General features: G+C 42.6%; 1 protein-coding gene across 2 annotated transcripts; it reads right to left on the reverse strand.

Annotated features, from left to right (window-relative positions):
* Positions 1–5,329: 5,329 nt before the first annotated feature.
* YBX1 (Y-box binding protein 1) lies at positions 5,330–23,282 on the reverse strand. Of its 2 annotated transcripts, XM_020914775.2 has the most exons (8): positions 22,966–23,281; positions 22,211–22,274; positions 13,901–13,934; positions 11,107–11,196; positions 10,511–10,813; positions 10,313–10,395; positions 6,613–6,878; positions 5,330–5,720 (listed from the first exon to the last, which is right to left on the reverse strand). In XM_020914775.2, exons 1-7 carry the CDS (start codon positions 23,129–23,131, stop codon positions 6,644–6,646), a joined length of 975 nt encoding a protein of 324 aa, XP_020770434.2. In that variant the 5' UTR covers positions 23,132–23,281; the 3' UTR covers positions 5,330–5,720; positions 6,613–6,643. The 2 variants fall into 2 exon arrangements, with proteins under 2 accessions (XP_020770434.2, XP_070324428.1); XM_070468327.1 differs by lacking the exon at positions 11,107–11,196 and having other exon boundaries at positions 22,966–23,282.
* Between the last annotated feature and the right edge of the window lie 903 nt (positions 23,283–24,185).

Consider the following 24,185-nt stretch of genomic DNA (forward strand, 5'->3'; position numbering starts at 1 on the left):
GGACAGGATGAGATGGTTAGATAGCATCACTGACTCAATGGACATGAACCTGACCAAACCCTGGGAGGCAGTGGAAGACAGAGGAGCCTGGCGTGCTAAAGTCCATGGGGTTGCAAATAGGGCATGACTTAGCGGCTGAACAGGACTTCCCTGGTGGCTCAGATGATAAAGCGTCTGAGAGACACGCTGTGGGAGACCCGGGTTCAATCCCTGGGTGGGGAAGATCTCCTGGAAAAGGAAACGGCAACCCACTCCAGCATTCTTGCCTGGAAAATCCCATGGACAGAGGAGTCTGGAAGGTTACAGTCCATTGGGTCGCAAAGAGCTGGACACAACTGAGCGACTTCACTTCACTAGCAGCTGAACAACAAAACATAAGGTATTCTTAGTTCATCCTCGCAAGAAACTTGGGAAGTAGGTACTATTTACCTCTACTTTCATTGGCAGGACTGGAACTCAGGTTTTCTGAGTGCAAATCACTTTTCCATCCTGGTGTCTCAAAATGAACTATGGAAACTGAATTTTATGCATAGGGTAAACAAGACATTTGGTAGCACCACAGAATCACAAAGCTCTTCTTGTCTGGCCCCTTCTCCCCCAACCCCACATAAACATGTTTCCTCATCCTAAAAAACCCTTCCTTCAAATTTGCTATCTCTGGAATGACCAGAACTCCCAGGCAGTCTTTTCATCCCAGTGTAATTGGCAATCAAATCCCTATCACTCTCAAGAGCATCTATTTGGCTAACACATAAATTATATGGTCTAACATTACTAACTTATCTGGCCCTTCCAGCAGCAGGCCTCGCTTCCACCATCCCACTTCTTCCCAACGTATTAAGTTACTGAGCTTTCACTCTGTACCCTTGTAGATCTTCAGATGTATCAGGGAAAAAGCAAACACAAAATACAAACAAGAACATCTGCCCTTTACTTTCTGGCCAAGAGAATATGCACTATTGATTAGCCTATGATGATACACACTACGAATAAAACTCAAGCAGGGCAGGGAGGTCAGAAGATGTGGGCATAGACAGGCTGCTATTTTAAACAGAGTGGTCAGGGAAAGCCTTCCTAATCTTTCCCTGAAATAACAGAGGGAGAAAGGCATTTAGTTCCTGGAGGAAACAATCTTCCTGTCAAGAAGGGAAAGTAAGTATACAAGTCTTGATTTGGAATATGCTGGCACATTCACGTTAAAGAAATGTGAGGTTGGTGTAGACCAGAGAGAAAGCAGTAAAAGTGGGTGTGGGACACATTGTTAAGACTCCTGTAGGGTTTTGTTCAAAAGTGAGACTGGAAGCTTCTGAACAGTTTTGAGCAGAGAAGTGACCCAGAGTCTGACACAGTTTTTAAGAGGACTGGCTGGAGACAGGTGGGGCAGGAATTTGGTAGCTGGGAGCTCACCTTGCAGATCCAAGTGAGACACGACAAGAGGCCTGAATCCATGTGGACAGAGGTGGTAAGTGGTCAGATGCTGGCTATATCAAAGGCAGAATCAACAGGATTTGCAGACTCTTTGGATGTGGAGTGTTCTAAGAAGTGAGAAGTCAGGATAAACTTGAGGATTTTGGCTGGAACCTGTAAGGATGGACTGTTACTGAGAAGTGGAAGGTTGAACATGCAGCAGGCCCTTGTCGCCACTCAGCTGCTGGGTCTGGGGACACCATCACATTTCCATAAGCCTGCTCTCACCCTTCGTCTCCTTGCCACTGAGCCCAAGGGACACTTTCAGCCTCCCGCTTCTTGGACTGTTGGGTTTTGATGCCCACTGAACCAATTCTTGGTTCTCCACGATGCTCCTCTTCCTGGATTCCTCACATCTTTGGGCCTCCACTCTATTCTCCACAATCACAGCTTTCAACAGCCACCTGACGGGTGGTCAGCACCCCAAACCTTCACTATGGATGCTCCAGACACTGCAAGCAAACGGACCCCTCCCCTTTGTGCAGCCCCCATTCTAGTAAATAGCTCTTATTTTCATCACCATTCTATAATCATGCCAGATTCTTCCCTCCTTCTCATTCCACATTCAGCTAGTCCCCTCAAACTGGCACCCCATTTCTGAGAACATCTCAAATTTGACCTTTTCCTACTGCCTTATCTATGATCTCATCTCATCTGGGCTTCTACAACAATATTCCCTTTTTCTGTCCCAGAGTAACTTAAAATGGTAACTATTCTATTTAAAGATCATCCATTGGAACTCCCTCCCTGGCAGTCCAGTGGTTAGGACTCTACATTTTCACTGCTGAGGGCTCAAGCCCGATCCCTGATCAGGGAACTGAGATCCCACAAGCTACAGCCAGCCAAAAACATACAAACATCATTCAGACCCCTTATCACCAGCTTCTCGGCCCAGACAGAAGGGCTGTACGGCTGGCTGCCCCAAGCCAGTAAGAGGTGCTTAACATCACCTGGATAGGTATTTATGCAAGTTGACTTTTTATCCTTTATAGCTTTTAAAGACAGCCAGCCAGACTGAAGGGATGTAAGCAGGCTCTCCAGTATTTGAGGCACCATTCAGAGCAGGGAGAGGTGGAATTCCTAACAGATGCTCCTTCCCCAGCCAAAAAGCGCCTTCCCAGCCTTAGTGCCACTACGGAACCTCAGAAATGAGCCCGTCATGAACTATACTTGCCTGTTTACCTCTGCCAGGTGCTCAATTCCCGTTCAGTGCCACTACCTTAATTTCTATCAGCTTTCCTCTACTGACTCGGTATCACTTCTCAAACCCCCCACTGTGCCAGACCCTGTGGATTTAGTCACCAGCTGCTTTTCTGAATGTTCTCTTAGCCTACCTCTCAGTAGACTTGTGCTGAGGACACTCTCTTTGAGCCTCCTGAAGTGGCTTTCTTTTTCTAAACCCAGAGTACTGTGGTGCCCAATGGTGGCCCAATTCTATTACACCATTGCCACTTTTAAATTCAAACTTCCCTGAAACCCATGCCTTCAAACCAAGCTATCCAGCAGCATTCCCTGACATTCCAGGTGTGGCCTTCACCACACCGACTTCTAACAACACCTGAGGGAATTTCAACACTCAGGATTCTTTTGAACACCATGGTCTATTTTTGACCCCTTTAACTCCAGTACTGTCTTCCACACACATGATCATAACCTGAACTGTCACTACCAGTGCCCCAAGTCTCCAAGCTTGTTGGTTTAAGGCCAGGACCTCATTCTTACAGCTTCCTTAAACTAGTACTTTTAGTCCACCAGATCACTTTGGAACTGTGTCAACTCACAGACTCATTCCAATCACCAAGAAAGCTACATGCTCTCAGCGACTTTCACTAATAAGGATACACCTCCCAGATCTGGGGGTGGGGGAAGTGGATGCTGAGGCCAACAGCATCAGCTTTAACCTTGCATTCACTTGAAAAAATCTTTTATTTGGCTGTGCTGGGTCTCTGTTGCTGTGTTGGCTTTTCTCTAGCTGTGGTGAGCGCATGGGCGTCTCACTGCGGTGGCTTATCCTGTTACAGAGCACAGGCTCTAGTGTTCAGGCATCAGTCATTTCAGTATGGGAGCGTCCTAGCTGTAGTTTCCCTGCAGCATGTGGGATCCTCCCAGACCAGGGAACGAACCCACTTCCTGCACTGGCAGGCAGATTCTTTACCACTGAGCCACCAGGGAAGCCCTCTGCATTTGCTTTCAATACCTTGACTCTTTCCCTTCTGTTGGATTCAGCTGGCCAAGCTCGGGTGAAACCCAACCCTCCATCTGCTGGCAGTTCTACTTCCTTGGTATACTTATTTTCCTATTCTCCAAAGACAACTATTTTACATCTTTTTCTCTCCTCTAATCTCCAATCTCTCATCTTTTCTAAAACCCCAAATTGCCATTTTTTAAGAAACTGAATTTGAATAGATGGATCGACATCATTTGCTTTAACATCTTTCAATAGTTTTGCTTCCTCCCAGATATTTGGAAAATGCTACTTCTACATACATTTCCCTGATACTACTATATTTATTATATGAAATAAATTTTAGCTCTTTACTAATAAATTATCCATTCTTGACTACAAGCTCTTCTAGTTTGTTACCACTATCACCTATTCCTTAACTATCACCTGACTGCCTAGGCCATCCAGAACAAGCTTCAACAGAAACTAAAAGCATCCTAACTTAATTTTACAGAACACGACAGACAACAAACTTGGTCTGACTGACTTGGCACTCAGCTCCTTGCCACCTTCTACGCTCCAGCCACAGAAGTCTTCAAGAATATGAGGTATTCAAACTGTTACAGCGAGAAAACCAGACTCACGGGTAAGCAACTAGGGTAGAGCTGTCAGAGGAAAGCGCTGCAGCACAGCACTGCTGCCACCGCCCCTCTCGAGGCTACCTAGTCCTTGTACACAGTGAATTCAGCATCCTGTGCTGGGTGACATGAGAAAAATACACACGAAAACACACTGTTCTGTTTGCAACACTGGCAAAAGACTACAACACAAAAAGCTTTCTTCTGTGCCATGGTTTTCAAAATCACATTCTTACATTATTGGGTTATATAAGCAATGTTTAAATCATTTTCCACAACATGTATCCCAAATCCAGAAAAAGCATTTCAAAGTGTTAACTGATATAGCCCAGCTACTTGGCTATTTTTTCCTACTTTATTTACTAGTCCCCTGAACTAAAACTACCACTGCAATGCAACTCTCAGTTCTGTGAATGCCAAGCCCATTCTGGACAGGCACACGGCACTTCATGACTCCCAGATATGCCTCTCTAGCCAACTGTGTATCTCCAACATCTCAAAACCTGGCCAGAATGATCCAGAATATCTCTGGACAGCAGTCATTAAATTATTCCATAAAGGAAAGTTTATGGAATAAACTTTCACTATAAAATATAGAACATGCTTAGGTTTTAAGGGTGCCGTGAACAAAATGTCACTGACCTCTATATTCTTTAAGCAGCATTCCCACAAGCATTCCATCATTTGTGGTTACCATCTCTAGTACCCAAGTAAAGCAGCTGAGCTGTGTGTACTGAGAACGGCAGTCTCTGTGGCAGACATCTGCTAAGGTGGGTGTCCAACCTGCAGGCTGAAATAACTCATAGTCCTGGTAGTCTCCACTAGAGCATGCCCTCTCTTAACCACTGCCTCCCAGTAAAAGGAACTCACCGAAAGGAAAAAGACCAGATTATCAGAGCAAATTTTTTCTAATTTTCAGTACAGGTATGCTACTCAACAAATGCTACACATTTTAAGAACATTTCCTTGAATAAATACCACTGAATATAGCCTATCTGTAGAGATTTAAGCTAATGCCCAGCTAAGTACTTACACACTAAAATGAAGCAAGGCAGAAATATACAACAAAGACAATTATTTAAGACCTTTATTAACAGGTGCTTGCAGTTTGTTGACTTTTTTTTTTGAAAAAATCAAGCTGTAAACTTTTATTACAAATTAAAAATGAGGTTCTTAAAAATCTCAACTTGACCAGATATGAAACAATTTAAAAACCTTTAAAGGTGTATTGAGAAAAAACAGGCTTTTTTTAAAAAACACGTTTGTCATTACCAAAAAGAGACGTCTTTAGGTAAAAATAATAAAAACCCCATGCTGCATAGATAATGCAGATAGTTCTAGTTATCTGGTCAACAGGCAAAAAGCAAGCACTTAAGGTCTTCAGCTCCAATCTTTTGTTCATTTCTTATTGCTGGAATTTCATATTCATTTCTTCTTGTTGGATGACTAAACTGCAAGAGAAAAAAAAAAAAGTTTTAAAATTACCTTCCACAGTTCACTGCAATCTTTTAGTATATCAAATTGCTCCAGATCAAATGAGCTAGGCAGGGAAGGTATTAACACATCTCATATTGGTTTACCTTTACACAGCAGTTCATAACAGGAGTGGGCATTGCTATATAATAAGAATGGTTACTCGTAGATTCTGAATGACCTTTTGACACTCAAAATGGGGGGGGGGGGGGGAGTCTCACTGGCTGAAAATGGTAATTCTAGACCCAAACAGAGACAAATACACGTCTCCTAGAATCAAGTAAAAAGGGAATCCTCTTAATTTTAGAATTGATGATGTAATGCCAAAGTCACCACTTTCCTCAAACAGACCATACTGGTCACCATCACCTACGTTTTTAATCCGAGTAGCTATCCCACTTATTTTTGAAAATGAAGAATGTCACAATCTAATTACTTTGTTAGGGTAAGGTTAGCAAGACCTTCCTCAGCTCACTAGTGTTTGTGTGCGCACTCAGTCATGAGTCATGACTCTTGAGTAAGGACCCCCATGGACTACAGCCCACTAAGCTCCTCTGTCCATAGAATTTTCCAGGCAAGAATACTGGAGTGGGTTGCCATTTCCTTCTCCAACTTACTGGTAAAATCATCCAAGAAAGTTGACAAAAGGCCCTAATACACAAGATACAACGTAAAGCTAGGCCAAAGTATGTCTCTGATATATAGTCCATTAACAAAATGACATTCAAATTATCTTAAGATTAGTTTGGGTAGAAGACATGGTAAGTTTAAGTGGCTTACTTTACCTGATGAACTGGGTTTTCCTCTCTTTCATTAACGGATATCACTCATGACTGCCCAGAGGCCAGAAGGCCATCGAGACTCACTTACCCGGATGATGGTAGAGATGGTAAGCCGGCATTTACTCAGCCCCGCCCTGCTCAGCCTCGGGAGCGGACGAATTCTCAGCTGGTGGATCGGCTGCTTTTGTCTCTTTGCCATCTTGTGGTTTAGGGTTTTCTGGGCGTCTGCGTCGGTAATTGAAGTTGCGGCGGTACCGACGTTGAGGTGGTTGCTGACCTTGGGTCTCATCTCCTTGATTTTCCTTATCTTCTTCATTGCCGTCCTCTCTGGGCTGTCTTTGGCGAGGAGGGCCCCTGGAATGAACATTGTGGAAACTTGCAATGATAAAACCTTCTTTCTTTAATCAAGTCACAAAGTTAACACACCTGCACTTTCTGTTTATCAAGTGGTATGCAGGCAATTTATCAAAATTGAAAGAGTAAACTTGGTTTTTACTTCACAAATTGAGTACGACGACTTGGTAAAAGGATTTGCAAGTGTAAACTAAGATGACCATTGAAAACTGATTTTAATAGTCTCATAATACCCAATACATCCATATATATACCCAATATATTCATAGGTAGTGAAGTGAAGGTTGGGGACCCTGGAGTGCTGCAGTCCACGAGGCCACAAAGACTTGGACACGATTTAGTGACTGAACAACACACTCATATTACTCAAAATGCCCGTAGTATAACCTATTCCAAAGTTAGCCATGAAAGGACTAAAGCTGTACAACACCATCAGTACCCTGGATACTTTTTAAAAACACGAGTATTAAAGTAACTAGGTTTGGAAACAAGTGCTAACCTTTATAGATGAACATTTGTTTAAAAAAAGCAGAAATCAAAACCAGAGAAAAGGTATTATCTTCATATAAATCAAAGTACACAGCAACCATTAGTTTGGGAAAGGCAAATCAAAACTACTTCATACACACCAGGAGAGCCATAATCCCAAGGCTGAAAACAATCCTATTGGGGAGGGTGTGGAGAAACCCCTCAATGCATTGCTGGCTGGTGTGAATATAAAATGGTGCAGCAGCTTTGGAAAACAGCATGGCGACAAAATGACCTAGCAGTTCTACTTCTAGAACTGTATCCAAAACAATATCCATCATGCATTATTTTAACATTCACAACAAGATGCGAAAATAACCCAAATGCCCATCAACCAAGTTAACGAAGAACAAAATGTGATATCCATACAATGGAACCTGATATGGTCATAAAAAGAATCAAGTACTAATAATGAGGGAGGTGGGATCCGGATGGGGAACACATGTAAATCTATGGCTTGATTCATGTGAATGTATGGGAAAAACCACTACAATATTGTAAAGTAATTAGCCTCCAACTAATACAATGAAAAAAAAAAAAAAGAAAGCAAAGAAATGAAGCACTAATGATAAAGGCATGAATGACTAAAATACACGAGGTGAAAGCCAGACAGAAAAATGTCCAAACTAGGCAAATACAGAGAGATAAGGAAAGCAGATTAGTGGTAGCCAGGGGCAGGGGTAGAGGGGAATGGAGAGTGACTATTAATGAATACAGGGCCATTTTTTTTTTCTTTTGGAGGGGGGATATGATGAAAATGCCTGGAATTAGCCATTGTGATAACTTTGTGAATACACTAAAAACCACTGACTCACACACTTTAAACACCAAGATTATTAGCATGCCTTTTATACCTGTATAGGTCATACCAGCTCTAACTTCCTATTTAAGATTCCATTTTTCACCTCTAACCCCTCCAATCTTCCACCTACCCCTCCCAACCTCCCCCCACCTCTAGCCCCCGCCACCTCTTCTGAAACAGTTTTCCCATATTTTTGGGAACTCCTAACCAGTCCTTGGCAAAACTGCCCTGGCCCTCCCCTGTAGCCTTCCGGTGGTGGTTGTCCCACCCCTTATCACTGTGGCTTCTAAGTGAATTCTAAAACCCCACCTCTCAAATCTTAATGTCATATTCCATTTTATTACCCCTTTCCTATTGTAATGAGCATGACAGTTCTACATAACATGAGCTTTTAGATTCTCTACCTCCCACACAATTCTTGTTTGCTACTTAGGTTCTCAGTTTCAAGCAATCCACTCTAGTCACCCTTTACTTATTTTCCTGGTGTATTCCAAGAGTCTTGTTCTCCCACTCTCATTTCCACTAGGACCTATAATCCAATAATCCTATCACTCATTCTGTCCCTTAACTCTTCCTTAATCCTTTTCTCTCCTTTGTCTCCAAGTATAAGGTCTACTACTAAGAATTATCACCAAACCCAAACCCAGTATCTCTGAGTAGACAAACGCTGAACGAATCTAACCCTGCTTAACCTGAAGCTGCTGCTCAAAATGCCTGGAAAAACACAAGCGTGTTTGGTGGACCCACTTTAAATCTGTGATCACTGTTATTTGATTTCCCCATTTCTCTTCTTGAGATAATTTCATGTATTTGTCCCAAACCTCTCACCCCTTTCCTTTTGACTTCATCAACACACTGGTGCCCATAAACTCTGGCTTTTTACACATGCAACATCCACGGTTCCCAGCGAAAAGACCAACCCATTACATGGACCAAACCCAATCCTAACTGAAGATAGCTGCAGCAGATCATTCTCTGACAAGTATCCTTTTTAAAAAATTGCATTTAAAAATAAATAAATAAAACTGCATTTTTCATCCTACAAATAAGCTCTTATTTCTCAAAGAAAAAAAAAATCCCCTCTTAATGATTCTTTTCACTTTACTGCCACCTTATCTGTCTTCCTTTCAGCAAAACTCCTGCTATACTGATCTCAGATTTCCCACAATTTGCTCTTAGATCTGCATCAATCATTTCACCCCCTGGATTATAAGCAGCATATGTCATTTACTACTCAAACAAAAAATTCCTGACTAAATGTAGTTTGGAAAGCCCTGCATTCATTATAATAAACATATTCAAATGAGACCATTAAGTCTAACTTAAACCAAAAGGCAAACAGTAAAACTGAAGCACTCAACAAAAATTCATGTGCTGTTTTTAAACACACCAATGAAACTAGGTAGAAAATTGGAGAAGTTCTACAACGTAACAAAAGGTAGACCAAGGATACTGCCCTTGGGATTTAAAGGGACAGAGCATGAAAGCCCATTTTAGGTCATTTATTACTATCACAGATAAACATTTATCACTATTTAAGAGCTGATACTGTGACTGTCAGCAGTATTTCAACGAGGTATCTTATGTCGAGGTTTATGCTACCTGTTAGTTTTAGGGATCACATCTGGAGACTCAATATTCTAAGACCTTTTACTACATACATGCATTAAACCTGTCTGGCCTGTGAAGCTTACCCTAATTCCTCTAATAATTGAACACCTTCAGTTAAAAAGGTATGCTTACCTTTACTTTCCTCCCTCCCAATGAATCAGGTCTTAAAGTTATAATACAATGCAGTTTAAACTACTATTCTCTTACCTGTTAAAGGACAGAAATGGGAAATTCCATACCCTCATTAGAGTAAAACAACAACAAAACCAACTGCAAAAAGTAGACCACATCTATAAAGCTGTTTTTAACCAGTGCCAGCAAAGATGCAAAGAACACATTCTCAAAGATAACTGACTTCACGTTCACCTCTTAGGCATCTGATGAAAGAAAATGTGAAGTGTTAACAGACAAATGACTGAAAAAGCCTGCAGAAGAAGCATGCTGCTGCTGAGTCATAACACATGCTTGAAGAAAATTTAAATGCAAACCATACCTGCGGAATCTTGGTCTATAACCCCGATACATATTCTGTCTCACTGGTCTACCTTGTTCTCCTGCACCCTGGTTGTCAGCACCCTGAAAAGGCAATGGAAATCAAGCCAAATTTTACTCAATTTACATTAGCACCAAAACTCAACCAGACAAAAGTCTGAATACAGCAGCAGTTAAAAGTAAATAAAATCACATTTACCTCCATCACTTCTCCCTGCACAGGAGGGTTGGAGTACTGTGGTCGACGCCCATAGGGTCTCCGCATGTAGTAAGGTGGGAACCTCCGCCTGCGGTAGGGCCGGCGCTGTTGGGCCTGGCCTTCGGGAGCGCTCTCCGATCCCTCATTCTTTTCCCCACTCTCACTATTCTGGTAATTCTGCTGGTAATTGCGTGGAGGACCCCTGCGACGTGGATAGCGCCTATAATGGTTACGGTCTGCTGCGTATTTACTGCCTTGCACTGGAACTCCACCAGGGCCTGTAACATTTGCTGCCTCCGCACCCTACAAAAGCCATCATATAGTGATAGTGACAACGGAATTAAGCACACTCAACAAAACTTACACACAAAAAACAAAAGGGTCTCTGTGGCCAGGGGTGCATAGAAACGATTAACTAGTTCCTCACTGTTCTGAAGAGGTAGCCCTCTAACTGCAGCCAGCACATTAGGGTTGGTGCACCTGTGTTCAATGGTCACCTAACCCATCCATCCACCTTAGAGCCACCATCCTAAAGGATGAGATCTCCAAAATATTTCCATACTGAAGTCAAACCTTTACACAAAAAGCATCCTCACCTTTTCTCCTTCAACAACATCAAACTCCACAGTCTCTCCATCTCCTACACTGCGAAGGTACTTCCTGGGGTTATTCTTCTTTATGGCAGTCTAGTAATATCACATTCCAAAAATAGATTAACAGGGGAGAATAATGTGCTTTTTCATTTAAAATGTACCAGAGTCAATATTATTTTAACTTGGATATACAAGTAAAATTAGCTTTAAATAAGACCAAACCATCAATGAATTTAGGAAAACAAGGACCAGTGCTACCCCCAACCTCAATCAAAATACTCCAATCTTACAAGGCCCCAGCATTTTATCACTATTTTCCAAACTAAAACAAGTAATTTAACACGCAAGACAAACACAACTATAAACATATATTTTAAAATGCTTTTTGCAAAAGCATTATATGTAGCTTTGAACAAAATGAGGATATCCACCTATCCCCAAAGACTGCACTGAATAGTAGAAGCTAGCCCCACACAGGGCCAGTTTAGATGACAGGCGAGTTTAGTTTTGCATGCTTCTAAGTTGACCAAACCAACTCTGTCCCTGTGTTACCGTATCAAACTGTTACAAATGTCAACCAAAACCCCTTCCAACCTGATTGTGGGAATACTTCAATGGAAATGCAATTCCCATGAATTAACTATGCCACTTTTAATATTCTGTTGGTTATTACCTCCCCAGAATACATTAAATCTCTCCTTGTTACTCATTCTCCAGACTTGCATAACAAAACTAAAGGGGAAGAATAACATCTCACATTTGTAATATTTCCATAAAGTACTTTCATGCATTACCCACTCAATCGCATTATGAAGATGATGTGAGGCATCATTATTCATTCCTCTTTTAAGGTAATAAAACAGGCTTTAAAAGTCAGGTGACTTGCCCAAGGTCACATAGTAAGTGGCAGAGTATGGACTTTCTAAATCCAGGTCTCTGGACTCCAAATCCCATGTTCATTCTACTATATCACAGCAGTATCCATTACGGGATCACCCATGCATTTCCATTCCAGAGGAGGGAGGACAACCAACAAATCTGAAGCCAATTAAGCTAAAGTTGCCCAGAACTGCAGTCTCCTTGTAACACCACCAAGACCTGAGCAGCCAAAGTCCTAAGAAACAACTAAATGTTGAAAGCACCTCCAAAATAAAGAGGAAAGCATATTGGTGACAACTTGTGGGTTGGTACAAGTGGGTGACATGTGTTCAGCCAAATAATTGATCTCATCTGTCATCTAAACTGTCACAAAGTTTTCATACCTTTCATGTAACTCTCAATTATCTGCAGTCATAGGGGATAGCAGAAATATGGGTTAATTAAAATCCGAAACTCTTATTTTGGTCAGTATCAATTCTCTCCTGCACATTCCCAGATATTTCACTGTTGCCCACCGGGAGCAAGACTGGCAAGCCTTGCTGTCTGTCTCTTGTACCCAAGTATGCAAATTCCTTCGAATATACAGAAGGAAGTAAGAAACAGATTAAGCATTGGTATTCAATTTTATAAAACAAACATTTGTTTTTTAATAGAATATATTGCCTGAGCAGTCCTGTATTTGTTTAGAATTTAAATGCTTCCATACTTAATATTTGACCCTGTGATTACTGAACAGGGTTTTGGATGTACCTAGAAACTGATCTGGTTTCCCGCTCAATTACCAGTGGTCTACAGGTCAATGCAGGGAGCTATACAACACCAACTTAAGGCAGCCTTTCCAAGGAAGTATGCTGCTAGCCAAGCACCTGCCTGAATAACGACACGAGTGTGGAGACTGACTTTGTCTTTTGATGTCTACATTACAGTACAGTGGTTAAAAAGTTCTTAAAGAGTGATTTTCAATACAAGTCAATAATATTTCAATAGTCTTAGTAAACCTCCCCCCCGCCCGGCAGAATTCATAGCAGTATGCATTCCTAAACATTTTTCCTACCCATTGCATTCCTCTGAAGAAAATTAAGTCCAATGAAGCCTATGATATACTTAAGGTCGAAATATTAGTGTTCATTTGGCAGAGGCTTACTTAAACAATAAACTTCTTAATGTTTAAAGTTTCCCAAAATACTTTCCTTAAATAGTACTTGTGGAGGAAAGTTTGGCATGTAGCACCTATCCTGTCAGTTTTTCCCTCTCAAACACTGAGGATAATCTAAAAACTATTTAATAAGTAATTACCAGCCTTGCCATACCACCCTTTCACTTAACCTTAAACTAGCAAGGATTTCTAAATTTCCCAAGCTGGTAAAAATTCACCTAACATAAAAACATTTTACCTATTCAAAGTACTTTAGAATAAACAGAAGGATCTATGCTATTATGTCCAGTTTTTCAACACTTGTCTCAAATCAACATATTTTGCAGCTTTGGCCTATTTCTCCCATCATTACTGTCATCTGTCAGAGGTAATTCTAACAGCATTTGAGAACATGTTGTCAAACTTTGTGTTATGGACAGCAACAGTATAGTTCGAATTTAGATTAATGGAGGTTTTCAGTTTGTCTGAAATAAGGTTTGAAAATTCAGTGCAACGAATCAAGTAGATTCAACATTTTAAAAAAGCTACAGCTATTAACAAAACAAAATACCAACATGAAAGGCCTATTTTAATTAAGTGAACTGCCAACAGGTTTTAATGTACACATTTAAGCTGTACTACCCCTCTTCCTGTGGGAACTAAATTATTTGGTAAGTGGACTTAATAAACCTTTTTAACAAGGAACAATAGTTCAGAAGACATACACCCTTTTCTTCTCACAAGCGTTAAGCCAGAAGTGTAAACAGCCACAGAAGCACTCACCTGGTGTACAAATACATCTTCCTTGGTGTCATTCCTACAAGACAGAACCAAGTAGAACAAGTTAGAAAACTGAACACTACATTTCATGTTGTCAAAGATTAAGAATACACTTGATCCTCTGGGCCTTCCCCTTCCCTTTTTAGAGACTTTCCTGGCTGCCAACCAGCCATTAGGAAGTAAATTAAGAATAGAAACAAAAACACAACCAGTACCAGTAAGTCACAATGGTTTTACTAACAACTGTCTCACCACCTACCTTAGAAGGATTAAAAAAGGAGAAAGACAAATAAAAAGTGTGACCTACAAAGCCATTAAGAGGACAGAAGTGACTAGCAACATACATTGTCACTTCTCATTCTACTAAACATTAAAAGTATTCCAGCACAAGCCATTCATAAGAGCACGGTTACTATCTTAAGTAGAAGAGATCATGAACGTACTCTCATCAATTGCTAGCTTCCCTCCTACTTCATCTTCACCATTCCCAATTCTCAACTTTCATTGAGGGTCATAAGGATGACCTCAGAATGTACAATACCAGGAGTGAGTCCCAAATATAAACTATGGACTTTAAGCAATAATGGTGTCAAATGTAGATTTATCAATTTCAACAAATGTATCACTTGGTACAGTACAGCAGAGGTGGTCATGGATACAATCTGTAGGCCTGGGATACATGGGAACTATGTATTTCCTGTTCAACTTTGCCATGAACAGAAAGTGCTCTTAAAAATACCAATACCAACATCATTCACATGGCAAGCACTGTTTGTACCAGAAAACCAAGGAAGTGAAGATGAACGCAACTTTTCACTAGCACACAACCCTCTTTTACTTCAAGACATCTTTTTTACACCAATCTTCGTTGTTGTTTAGTTGTCTCTTTTGTGACCCCCACGGACTGTAGCCCACCAGGCTCCTGTCCATGGGATTTCCCAGGCAAGAATACTGGAGTGGGTTGTCATGTCCTTCTCCGGGGGATCTTACCAATCAATCCAGAGATTGAACCTAAGTCTCCTGCAGTTCAGGCAGATTCTTTACCACCCAACTACCTGGGAAACCCACACCAATCTTTAGTCTGTTGTTAAGCAAATATGGTTGAAATATTGCTTCAGGGCTTCACAAGTAAGTGTTAAAGGAAGCAACATTTGCCCTGACTGAGTCTTGAATGAGTTCACTAGAAAATGAGAATTATGTCCCCAGTGGAGAGGTCATGGACATGAGTAAAACCAACAACTAGCAAATTCAAGTTGAGTTCAAAGTGGCTGGAGAATATGACCCAGCTTTTGTGGCTGTGTGCATAAGAGAGTAGATTTGAGATACCGTTCTTAACTTAATAGGGGAAAAACTGTGAATGAGTGGATGTTAGAAGTGAGGCAGCAGTGGTGAATGATTTGACTTTCTAGAGATTGGGAATTAATGTGATGATACTATTAGTAAAAAGAACCACTGGAGGAGCAACATTTTTAGACCTTTACTGACTCACCCCACCCTGTTTTCAGTAGGTCAGAATTGAGAAAGGACTCAATATTCTAGTGTTTATGCACCAAAGACTCTATATAGCATGGGATTATCATAACACGAGGACATTTACGGAAACAAGATTAATTTAAAATCTTCAAACACACAAACACACCCCCACAAGGCAGGGTGAGTGAAAACTGACCTTATAAACTAGTTGAGTATTGTTGCTTAGTCACTAAGTCGTATCTGACTCTGCAACCCCATGGACTGTAGCCTGCCAGGCTCTTGTGTCCGTGGGATTTCCCAAGCAAGAGAACTGGAGTGGGCTCTTATTTCCTTCTCCAGGGGATCTTCCCAACCCAGGGATCAAACCAGAAGTCTCCTACAATGGCAGGTAGATTCTTTACCACTGAGTCATCAGGGAAGCCCCACTGAGTATTAGAACACTTAGGAATTAACAGCTGGTTGGAGTATCCATCTGTCAAATAGGTCCACATACATCACACAATTCCATAGCTACCACTAGTTTTCAAATGCATCACGACTGAATTTCAAGCTCTAAGGTTGTTCCAAAGAGAGGGGGACAGTACTTTCACTAGTGGAAGTAAAGGATATAAGACTTGCTAGATGACTAAGGTAAAGGATATTTAGTACTGGACTTCCATGTAAATAAATTTATTACTTGAGTTTTTGGGGAAAAAAAGAGCACTTTATGGTTTTAATATACATTAAAATTTCCTTAAAAAAAGAAAAAAAAGAAGGCAACTTTTAAGAGAGGGATTTTTCATTTCTAACAATGCTGTTGCCCATGCATCTGGGTAGCCAATATATCATTTTTTCTACTGTAGCTGCAAAGAGGCATTTACAGACTGAAAATACACACCACAATAAAAAGAAAAGCAATTGTCTATGAATTTTACTTTGGGTTGTAAAAGGAATCTTAAAAAATTCACCAAATACTTCTCTAGTCAGTAATCTAGTTGCAACTTGTTATACAGGGGGAAAGCTTAGATACGTTAACAGTTTATACTGTGAAGGTTTAAGTTTCAGATACTTTGGCAAGCGTTTTACCATACCAATCCTCACAATGTCAAGGTGGGTGCTTTTATTTGTATTACCACCCATTCTACAAATTAGGAAAATGAAGTTTGTGGTCATCTGCTTACAGTGGTAGAATCTGACTCTACAGGCCCTGGTCCTTCTCATGTTGAGAACTCAAAAAGGACCTGTTTGGAAATCTTTACATATTTCTGCTTTAGAGGTAGATTACAGCATATGGTTTCTCTAATTTTGGGAGAGGACAGTAATAAATAACAAGCACCCCGTACACACCCTCACCTGCAGTACAGTTATATTCTGTGTAACTGGACCAGGATTCTGCTACATACTGCCCCCTCACCACCGTCAACACATGGAAAATGCAAACCCCATTCTTTGCTCACAAGCCACATAAAACCAGTTCTGTTCTGTGTGGGTTTGTTGATTCCCAATTACTGCCACTTTTAACTTTTTTCCAAAGTTTATTCTTTCATATTATTCCACCTTATTAGTTCCTCCTCTGATCTACCCCAAGCCACAGGACTGACAATGAAAAACAGCAAACCCAAAGGGCCTCATCTAATTCTTTAGTAACGCTGGGTATTTACCTGTGCTAGCTAACTGGGCATTGTGCTAAGGACCAGAAATAAAAATAAGACATGGTCTGCCCTCAAGAATTTCCATCTAGAAGGCCGCCACCATTCAGTCTAATACAGCAGCTGTATCACCAAACACAGTTGCATATTACAGTATGTTAAGGCATATCAAAGGAGGAGGAGAGTGGCAAGATGGGATACAACGGTTATGAGCTCCTTACCAAAATTAGTGGAGCCAAGGTTGGAATCCTGGCTACTCCCATTATTAACTACATAATCTTGGGCAAGCTGCCTTATTTGTGAAGTCAAATATCTAAGTTTGTTTCCTAGTGGCCTTAAAAAAAAGGAAAGTAAAATGAATTTGATCATTTCAATATCATGGCCAACACTCACTACTTAAGTATTTTACATTCAGTTTCTCCAACACTCAACAGCCGCATGTGTCTACTACTGTATCAGACAGCACGGATTTACAATATTCCAACAGTGTCATTCCATGCACCAGACACCAGTCCTTCCATTCCCCAGCAGTCAAGGGAGTGTGTACCGTGTTCTTCCACTCTTATTTCTTGGTGTTCACAGAACAGTCACTACTGAAAAAATTTTTTAATGAAAACACAGCTTTTCCACCTATCTAAAAGTACTGATATAATTTTGTTCTCATTCAGCAAATAACACAGTAGTGACATCAAGGAAAAAGAAATCACACAGAGAGCACGAGACTGAAGAAAAGGGGATGCCATTTTAAGTTAAGAGAATGCCAAAGAAAAAGGAAGTCCTGCAGGGATCTAAAGAAAATGAAAGGCTCTTCAAAGTCCCTAATGTAGCACAATGAAGGTAAAAAAGCAGGTAGCCAACTTTTCAAATTTTAAGAAACATTCTTTTTACTAGGTGCCAATCCACCGTATTGCCTGAAAGGAGACATACCATATGTAAGCCTATCTAGCCACAATTGTCAACAAATGCTCTTACACCATTATCTGAAGGCCACCACACCAAGCCATTAATAATTTAACATGCCCAAGAACATAAATTAATTTATAATACTATAGCTATAAAAACAAAAGTTTCAACTCAACAACTTGGTGAAATGACTTCTGGCCAACTCCTGATCAGTGCCTAACAATCAGCACATGAATCAGTCCTAAAGCACTCTGCATACAAGCCACTGTCTTAAGAACCACAGTCTGTTTTTGAAAAGACTGCCAATGACACATCAGACTTTGGGGACCACTCAAATGTCTTTTAATGCCTCCAGCCCCCTTAGCACACCATCAAATCTTCAAGTTTTCTCTAGTGCCACAACATTTACTTATTTATGCTACAGACTACCTATGATTTCTTGGCTCTTCCCATGTGATCAAGCTATAATCAGTTTGACTTTAATAGCCTAAGAGGCTTGGCAATCATCTTTCTACAGGTCTACAAACTTTTAAAATTAGCAGGCTTTGTAGAACTTCCCTTGCGGTCCAGTGGCCATGACGCCACACTCCCAAAAATGCAAGGGGGCCTGGGTTCGATTCCTGGTCAAGGAATTAGATTTCCACATGAAAACTTAAGACCCAGTGCAGCCAAGTAAATATTTAAAACAAAACAGGCTTTGTAGGGTCACAGACTGCTGTATATTTTCCTCTTTTTTTAAACAACATTTAAAAGGCAAAATTGGTTCCTGATTCACAGATCACATAAAAACAGAATGAGTTTAGAGATAAAGCCTAGTACTCTCTCCTTTAATTCCTTAATTGCCTCCCAATATAAGGTAAACAATCTGCATACTAAACGAGAACTATACTATGGCAATCCCTAACTACATGAAACAGGGAGTGAGAAGTAGAAAGCTCTTCAAATCTGGGGAACTAGCGGCATACAGGAGCCCTAGTGACAGGCCAAGAATACCACCCCCACCCCCAATCTGTAACCATATGGAAACAAACAAATTGAAGACAAGGCAGACAGCATAATAGCAATTAAGGCACATAAACTCCAATGTGAGAAAATAAGTTCAAATCCGAGCTCTGCTACTTACTAACCACACTTCTTGGAGCAAGTTTACTCTCTGGGCCATGGAATAGTACCTATACCTGAAATGTCGAGGATTAAATCCTATTAGCTGACTTTAAGCATTTGCTATAGTTCCTGGCATAAATATCTGATAAACACTAGCTACTCTTACCACCACTGTAATGAAGAATCAGTTATATACACATGAAATCCCCAACAGGGAGGCCCCCTGAAGGGAGACCAAACCTGAGAGCCATGATACAGTATTTTTCTAGGGGGGGGACAGCTGAGCCTTTCCTAGGCCCTGAGTAATAAGTAATAAACACAAATGTAGATTAACAGAGGCCAGGCAGGAAAGGAAGTCAACAACAGGAGAAAACTAAGCCTGAAGAATGTGGTAAAAGAGAATGCACACCCCAATCACAGGCGGTAACACTCATGGCAAGTTGATTTTCATTTACATGGAACTAAAGGCCCCCAAACTAAAATAATAGCTCTTAAAAAAACTCACAGATTAAGCACATTACCAGTTTGTGATCTCTTCTGTATTTTATTCTCTTCACTCCAAATTTCTTGGCCACCCCTCACAATTAATTTAGCATTTTAACTACTCTGGATAACAGAAATATATTTCTATTCTGGTCACTAACAGATGCATGTCCAACTGGAAAATAAATTGTTACTGATCCATGTCAATCTTTCTTAAATTTGGTGAGCATGGATTAATCCTCAACACCTGGAAGCAAAAGAGGAAACCTAGATTCAAAATCAGAGAATCAAACCCTGAAACCACTGACCCCATGCCATCCTTCTAATGCTATCTCCAATAGTTTTGAGTGAAGTTTTTCATTATAAAATGAAAAATAATTCTGGGGGTTAATAAACCCCTTTAGTCACATAATCCAATTATCTTTCGCAGTCACAGAACACAAAGGAATAACAATTCCTAGACTACATAGCCTAAGAAAACAAAGCCAAAAAATTTGCTGTGTTAAAATCAACAGTCTTATTTGGCACCTTTCATACAATACAATCCTTAAAAAAATAATTCTAACAAGGCTTTAACAATTACACAAGCAATAACAGACTGAAAAAAGTTTATAATGAAAATACATTCCTTTAAAGGAGACTTTTACATTAAAAATGCATTTTTAACAAACTGTAAAAACTTAAGAACCTAAAATACTTAATTCATAAAATTCTAAGGTTAAAATTAGAGCTATACCAATCATCCCATATACTGCATCCCCCAAAACAGCACACATCACACACACACACTCTCTCTCTCAGGAAAGCCAGGTGCCTACAGCCCTGAACCACTTGCTATACATTTTCCCTTAAGCAAGTTAAACCTCTCCTGAACTTAACTTGTTAGGTTTTACAGTGTCTTGTTCAAGTCTCTGAATCATTGAGACAACCAGTTTAGAAATGTGAAGCACATTTATTTGAACCAGTTAGTTTGACAAAACACTGGTTAAGACAATCCAAACAAAGGATCATTAAAAGCCAACTTACATTTAACTCGCCCTATCAGATGATCAAAACGATTGATGACAAGTTAGATGGATAAAGGAATGGTATCTCACAGAATAAACTTAGAACAGGAAGAACTGCTTTTATCTTGGATTATCAATTGTTCACTTACAAGTATAATCTAGATCCATTTAACAAATGCAGCAAAACAGAAGGCACATATATGCTACAATCTTTAAAACACACACACAAATTACTTAAAAGGCTGCAAACATAGGTCACTCCTAATAGGCACACCTGTGATAGCTTATCACCACACTGGTCAAAAGCAGTGTTTCTCAAGCTAAGGTTCACAAGCTATAATCACCTGAAATTCACCTTAAAAAATGTACCCCAGTCCCAATGAATCTGAAGCTGAAAAGAACGAACTCAGGAATGTGCACTTTTACCCTTTCAAAATAAGCACACAAATTTGAAAACTACTGGTTTAAGGGTGAGGCCAGTAAGGAGAACCAGGGTAAGACTGAAATGCTAACGAATTTAGAGATCACCTAAAAAGTGGTAAATCAAACACTGGCATCAAAGCAGTCCCTTCCTTCCTCGCTAGTAACCCATTATCAAAAAACTGATGAGAAACTGTGGCCTTGGCCTGTACCAAGGCAGTGTAAGAACAGATGGAAAATTCCTAAAGATTTTGGAAAAAACAAAATGTCTCCCCTCAACTGCAAACATGGAAAACAGACCATCAAATGCTTACAATCTCTTTTGCTCTCTGAGCGTTTGAGTAACTAATGGGTTCTCACCAGCCAATTGTGTGTCTAGGCTTGATCTTGCCCACTTGGTTTCCCTCAGTAGTGTCCATTTCAGAAATATTTGGTATTACTTCCTACTCTTGAAGTTCTTTCAAACATCCAGTGTAACAGGGGTGTAAGAAAGAAAATGCTAAGACGACCACATCATACCTGCAAGGCCAACACTGCTGCTGGCATGCACAGTCTCTACACCCTCTAACTGCACCACCAGCCTGGGCAGCCATCTTGGAAAAGATGCCCGGCTGACAGGGACCACGAAGAGCAGTGTGAGTGAACTGCCGTCACCATCACTACTGCTGCAAACAACTCAGAGGATGCATCCTAAAGACGCAGTTTGCAGCTCTGCCTTCAAATACAAAGAATAATGTTATCGTGGACTACCGTCACTTTAAGCTACCACCAAAGCTTTAACAGGTACGATTTGGGGGGACAAGGAAGTAGGAGGAATAAGGCAATAAGACCTTAGTCCAAATGACATACTTGCATTGTCAAATCATGTTACCTCCAAAGGTTAACAAGTTGTAAATAACCTACATAATAATCAACGGCTCACATTTTCAAATACCAATTTCAGTAAATAGAAAATGACGGATAAAAATGCGAGGGGTCTAAGCCTAACAGAATCACACCAGATCTTAGCTTTCCCAGTTCGCCCTTACTGGTAAGAGATGACTCACTCACTCTGCTTGCCTTTTAAATCGCTTTGCACCTTTCAAGTTAGCTAGAGGTCAACATTTAGCTACAAGACAAAGACAATCTCTAGGTCTCCTAATCCTTTCGGTCACCAAGGAAAACAAAACCCCACTAACACTACACCAGAGCTGGCAACCTACACAAGCGCCAACAACCCCAAGTTCGTAAAGCCTACAGATAGAGGAGAGCAATGCTCAAGAGGCAGGACAGGGCTTCAGCGGCGGTCACCTCACCTGTTGATGAAACCATATCCGTTCCTTACATTGAACCATTTTACTGTTCCCAAAACCTTCGTTGCTGAAGGAGAGAGGAAAAAAAACCCACAATTACTAGACGTCCTTTATTAAAACCGCCACGCTTCAGCATCCGGTGGCTCACGCATTCCCTGGCAGCGGCCCGCGGCCACCTGACAGCCTTTTTCCCCAGGGCCCGCCGGCCATCCGCGCGGTCCACGTGGGTGAACCCACCGCAGCAGAGGCTCCGGGGCAGGCCCGGGGCGAGGGCCCGAGCTGGGTGTGCTCGGGGACCGCGGGCGGCGGCGAGCACGTGAGAAGGGGGAAGCCGCCCAGCCCACTCCGGCCTGCGTAGGCGGCGCGCCGCGCCCTCAGGGTACACGCGGAAGGCAGCGGGTGGGGGACGGAACAACGGCGTGCGGGCCCGAGCGCACGCGGCCGGCGGGCACGGAGGGGAGGGACCCCGCCGCACACGCGGCCGGCGGCGCGCGGCCGCACAGGAGGAGGGGCGCGCGGCCGCGCGGGGTCCGCAGGGGGCGCGGGAGGCGGCGCGCGCGCGCGCGCTTGCCGGGCTCGCGGACCGGGCGGGCCAGCGTCCGCGAGGGCGCGAGTGGGGGGGCCTGGGGGAGGGGCGGCCGCGCGCCGCCGAGTCGGTCCCCGCCGGCCGCGCGCCCGCCGGCTCGCCCCGCTTCGGGTAACGGTTCCGCCGCCAGACTTCCCTCCTTGCCCCACCCCCGTCCACGTCCGGTCCTCACCGATGACCTTCTTGTCCCCGCCGGCAGGCGCCGCCGATGTGAGGCCGCCCGGGCCGCCGCTCCCTGCGCCGCTGCCCGTCGTGCCGGGCTTGGTGTCGGCAGCGCTGAGGGCGGGGGCGGCGGGGGGGGCGGCGGGCGGCTGCTGGGTCTCGGCCTCGCTGCTCATAGTTGCGGTGATGGTGACTGGGGCCGGCTGCGGCAGCTGCGGCTCCTCCCGGGGTGTGATGGTAACTAGGCCGGCGGCGGCGGTGGGGCTGCTCAGGGCTCTCTGGGGTCCGCTCTCCGCTCCCGCTACCGATCGAACTAGCGAGAATGGCGGGACGGGCGGGATAAGCCCTGCGATCGACCCGCCCTAAGCGTCACTCACTGGCCAGTATTGTTGTCAATCTCACCACCTGACCACAACTCCTAGTTTCTATTGGCTAATACTCTTTCACTCCTCCACTCTCATTGGCCTTTAGGCGGCTAATTCGGCCGACCTACAACCGTTCCTGCCTCTGCTGCCGCCATAGAGACCGGAACTAGAATTAGAGTAGAGTCACCACGAGAACCATAGAGAACCCGAGAGCACGGGCAAGAGGGGACGTGACTTTCACGAGGCTGCAGCCGGGGTGGGCCGGCTCCAAGTCCAGGGTTGTGTCCTGGCCGAACGACAGGTACGGCCAGATGCCTGCGCCGGGATTACCCGGCCTGACCTGGGGGCTTGGAACGGGTCCCGACGACACCGTAGCTGCATGTGGAGAAGGCCTCCTTCCCGCCCTGCTCCAAATATGGTCCCTGTGACCTCAGACCATTACTGCAGATAGAGCCGTCTTTTCTACAATGGCCGTGTACTCGCGGCACAGCCGAGAGTTTCTGGAACAGACTTAAACGTCTTCATTAAAAAAGCGTCGGTTTACGGCGAACCGGTCACTCTGCGGGGCGGGGGGAGGGGGTGGTGCGGGGATCACGCTAGCTATTAGGAAGCCCCTGTTAAAAATATTGAGGGCGGAGGGCGGGGGTGTACTCCATGGGGACCTGCCTTCCAAGCACAGGAGGACTGTCTTGTTAAGTATTCACGTCTTTTGGTATTGGCCACAAAAAAGATTTAATTTCAACTCACGTTTATTGAGCAAGCTAGGCATTTTATTCTTACAACAGCCATAATTGAGGTTGCCACATGATGTAGATGAAGCCCTTCACCTTCGTTCTTTATTAGGCGTCTGCTATCTCCTGGGGAT

This window comes from Odocoileus virginianus, chromosome 5 (genome assembly GCF_023699985.2).
Source record: "Odocoileus virginianus isolate 20LAN1187 ecotype Illinois chromosome 5, Ovbor_1.2, whole genome shotgun sequence".
NCBI lineage: Eukaryota > Metazoa > Chordata > Mammalia > Artiodactyla > Cervidae > Odocoileus > Odocoileus virginianus.

Coding starts and splice junctions, on each gene's coding strand:
- YBX1 (XM_020914775.2), bottom strand. CDS start 23,131: ATGAGCAGCGAGGCCGAGACCCAGCAGCCGCCCGCCGCCCCCCCCGCC. Junction 10,814..11,106: donor ATGTTGTTGAAGGAGAAAAG/GTGAGGATGCTT, acceptor TGGCTTTTGTAG/GGTGCGGAGGCAGCAAATGT. Junction 10,396..10,510: donor TGCAGGGAGAAGTGATGGAG/GTAAATGTGATT, acceptor TTGCCTTTTCAG/GGTGCTGACAACCAGGGTGC.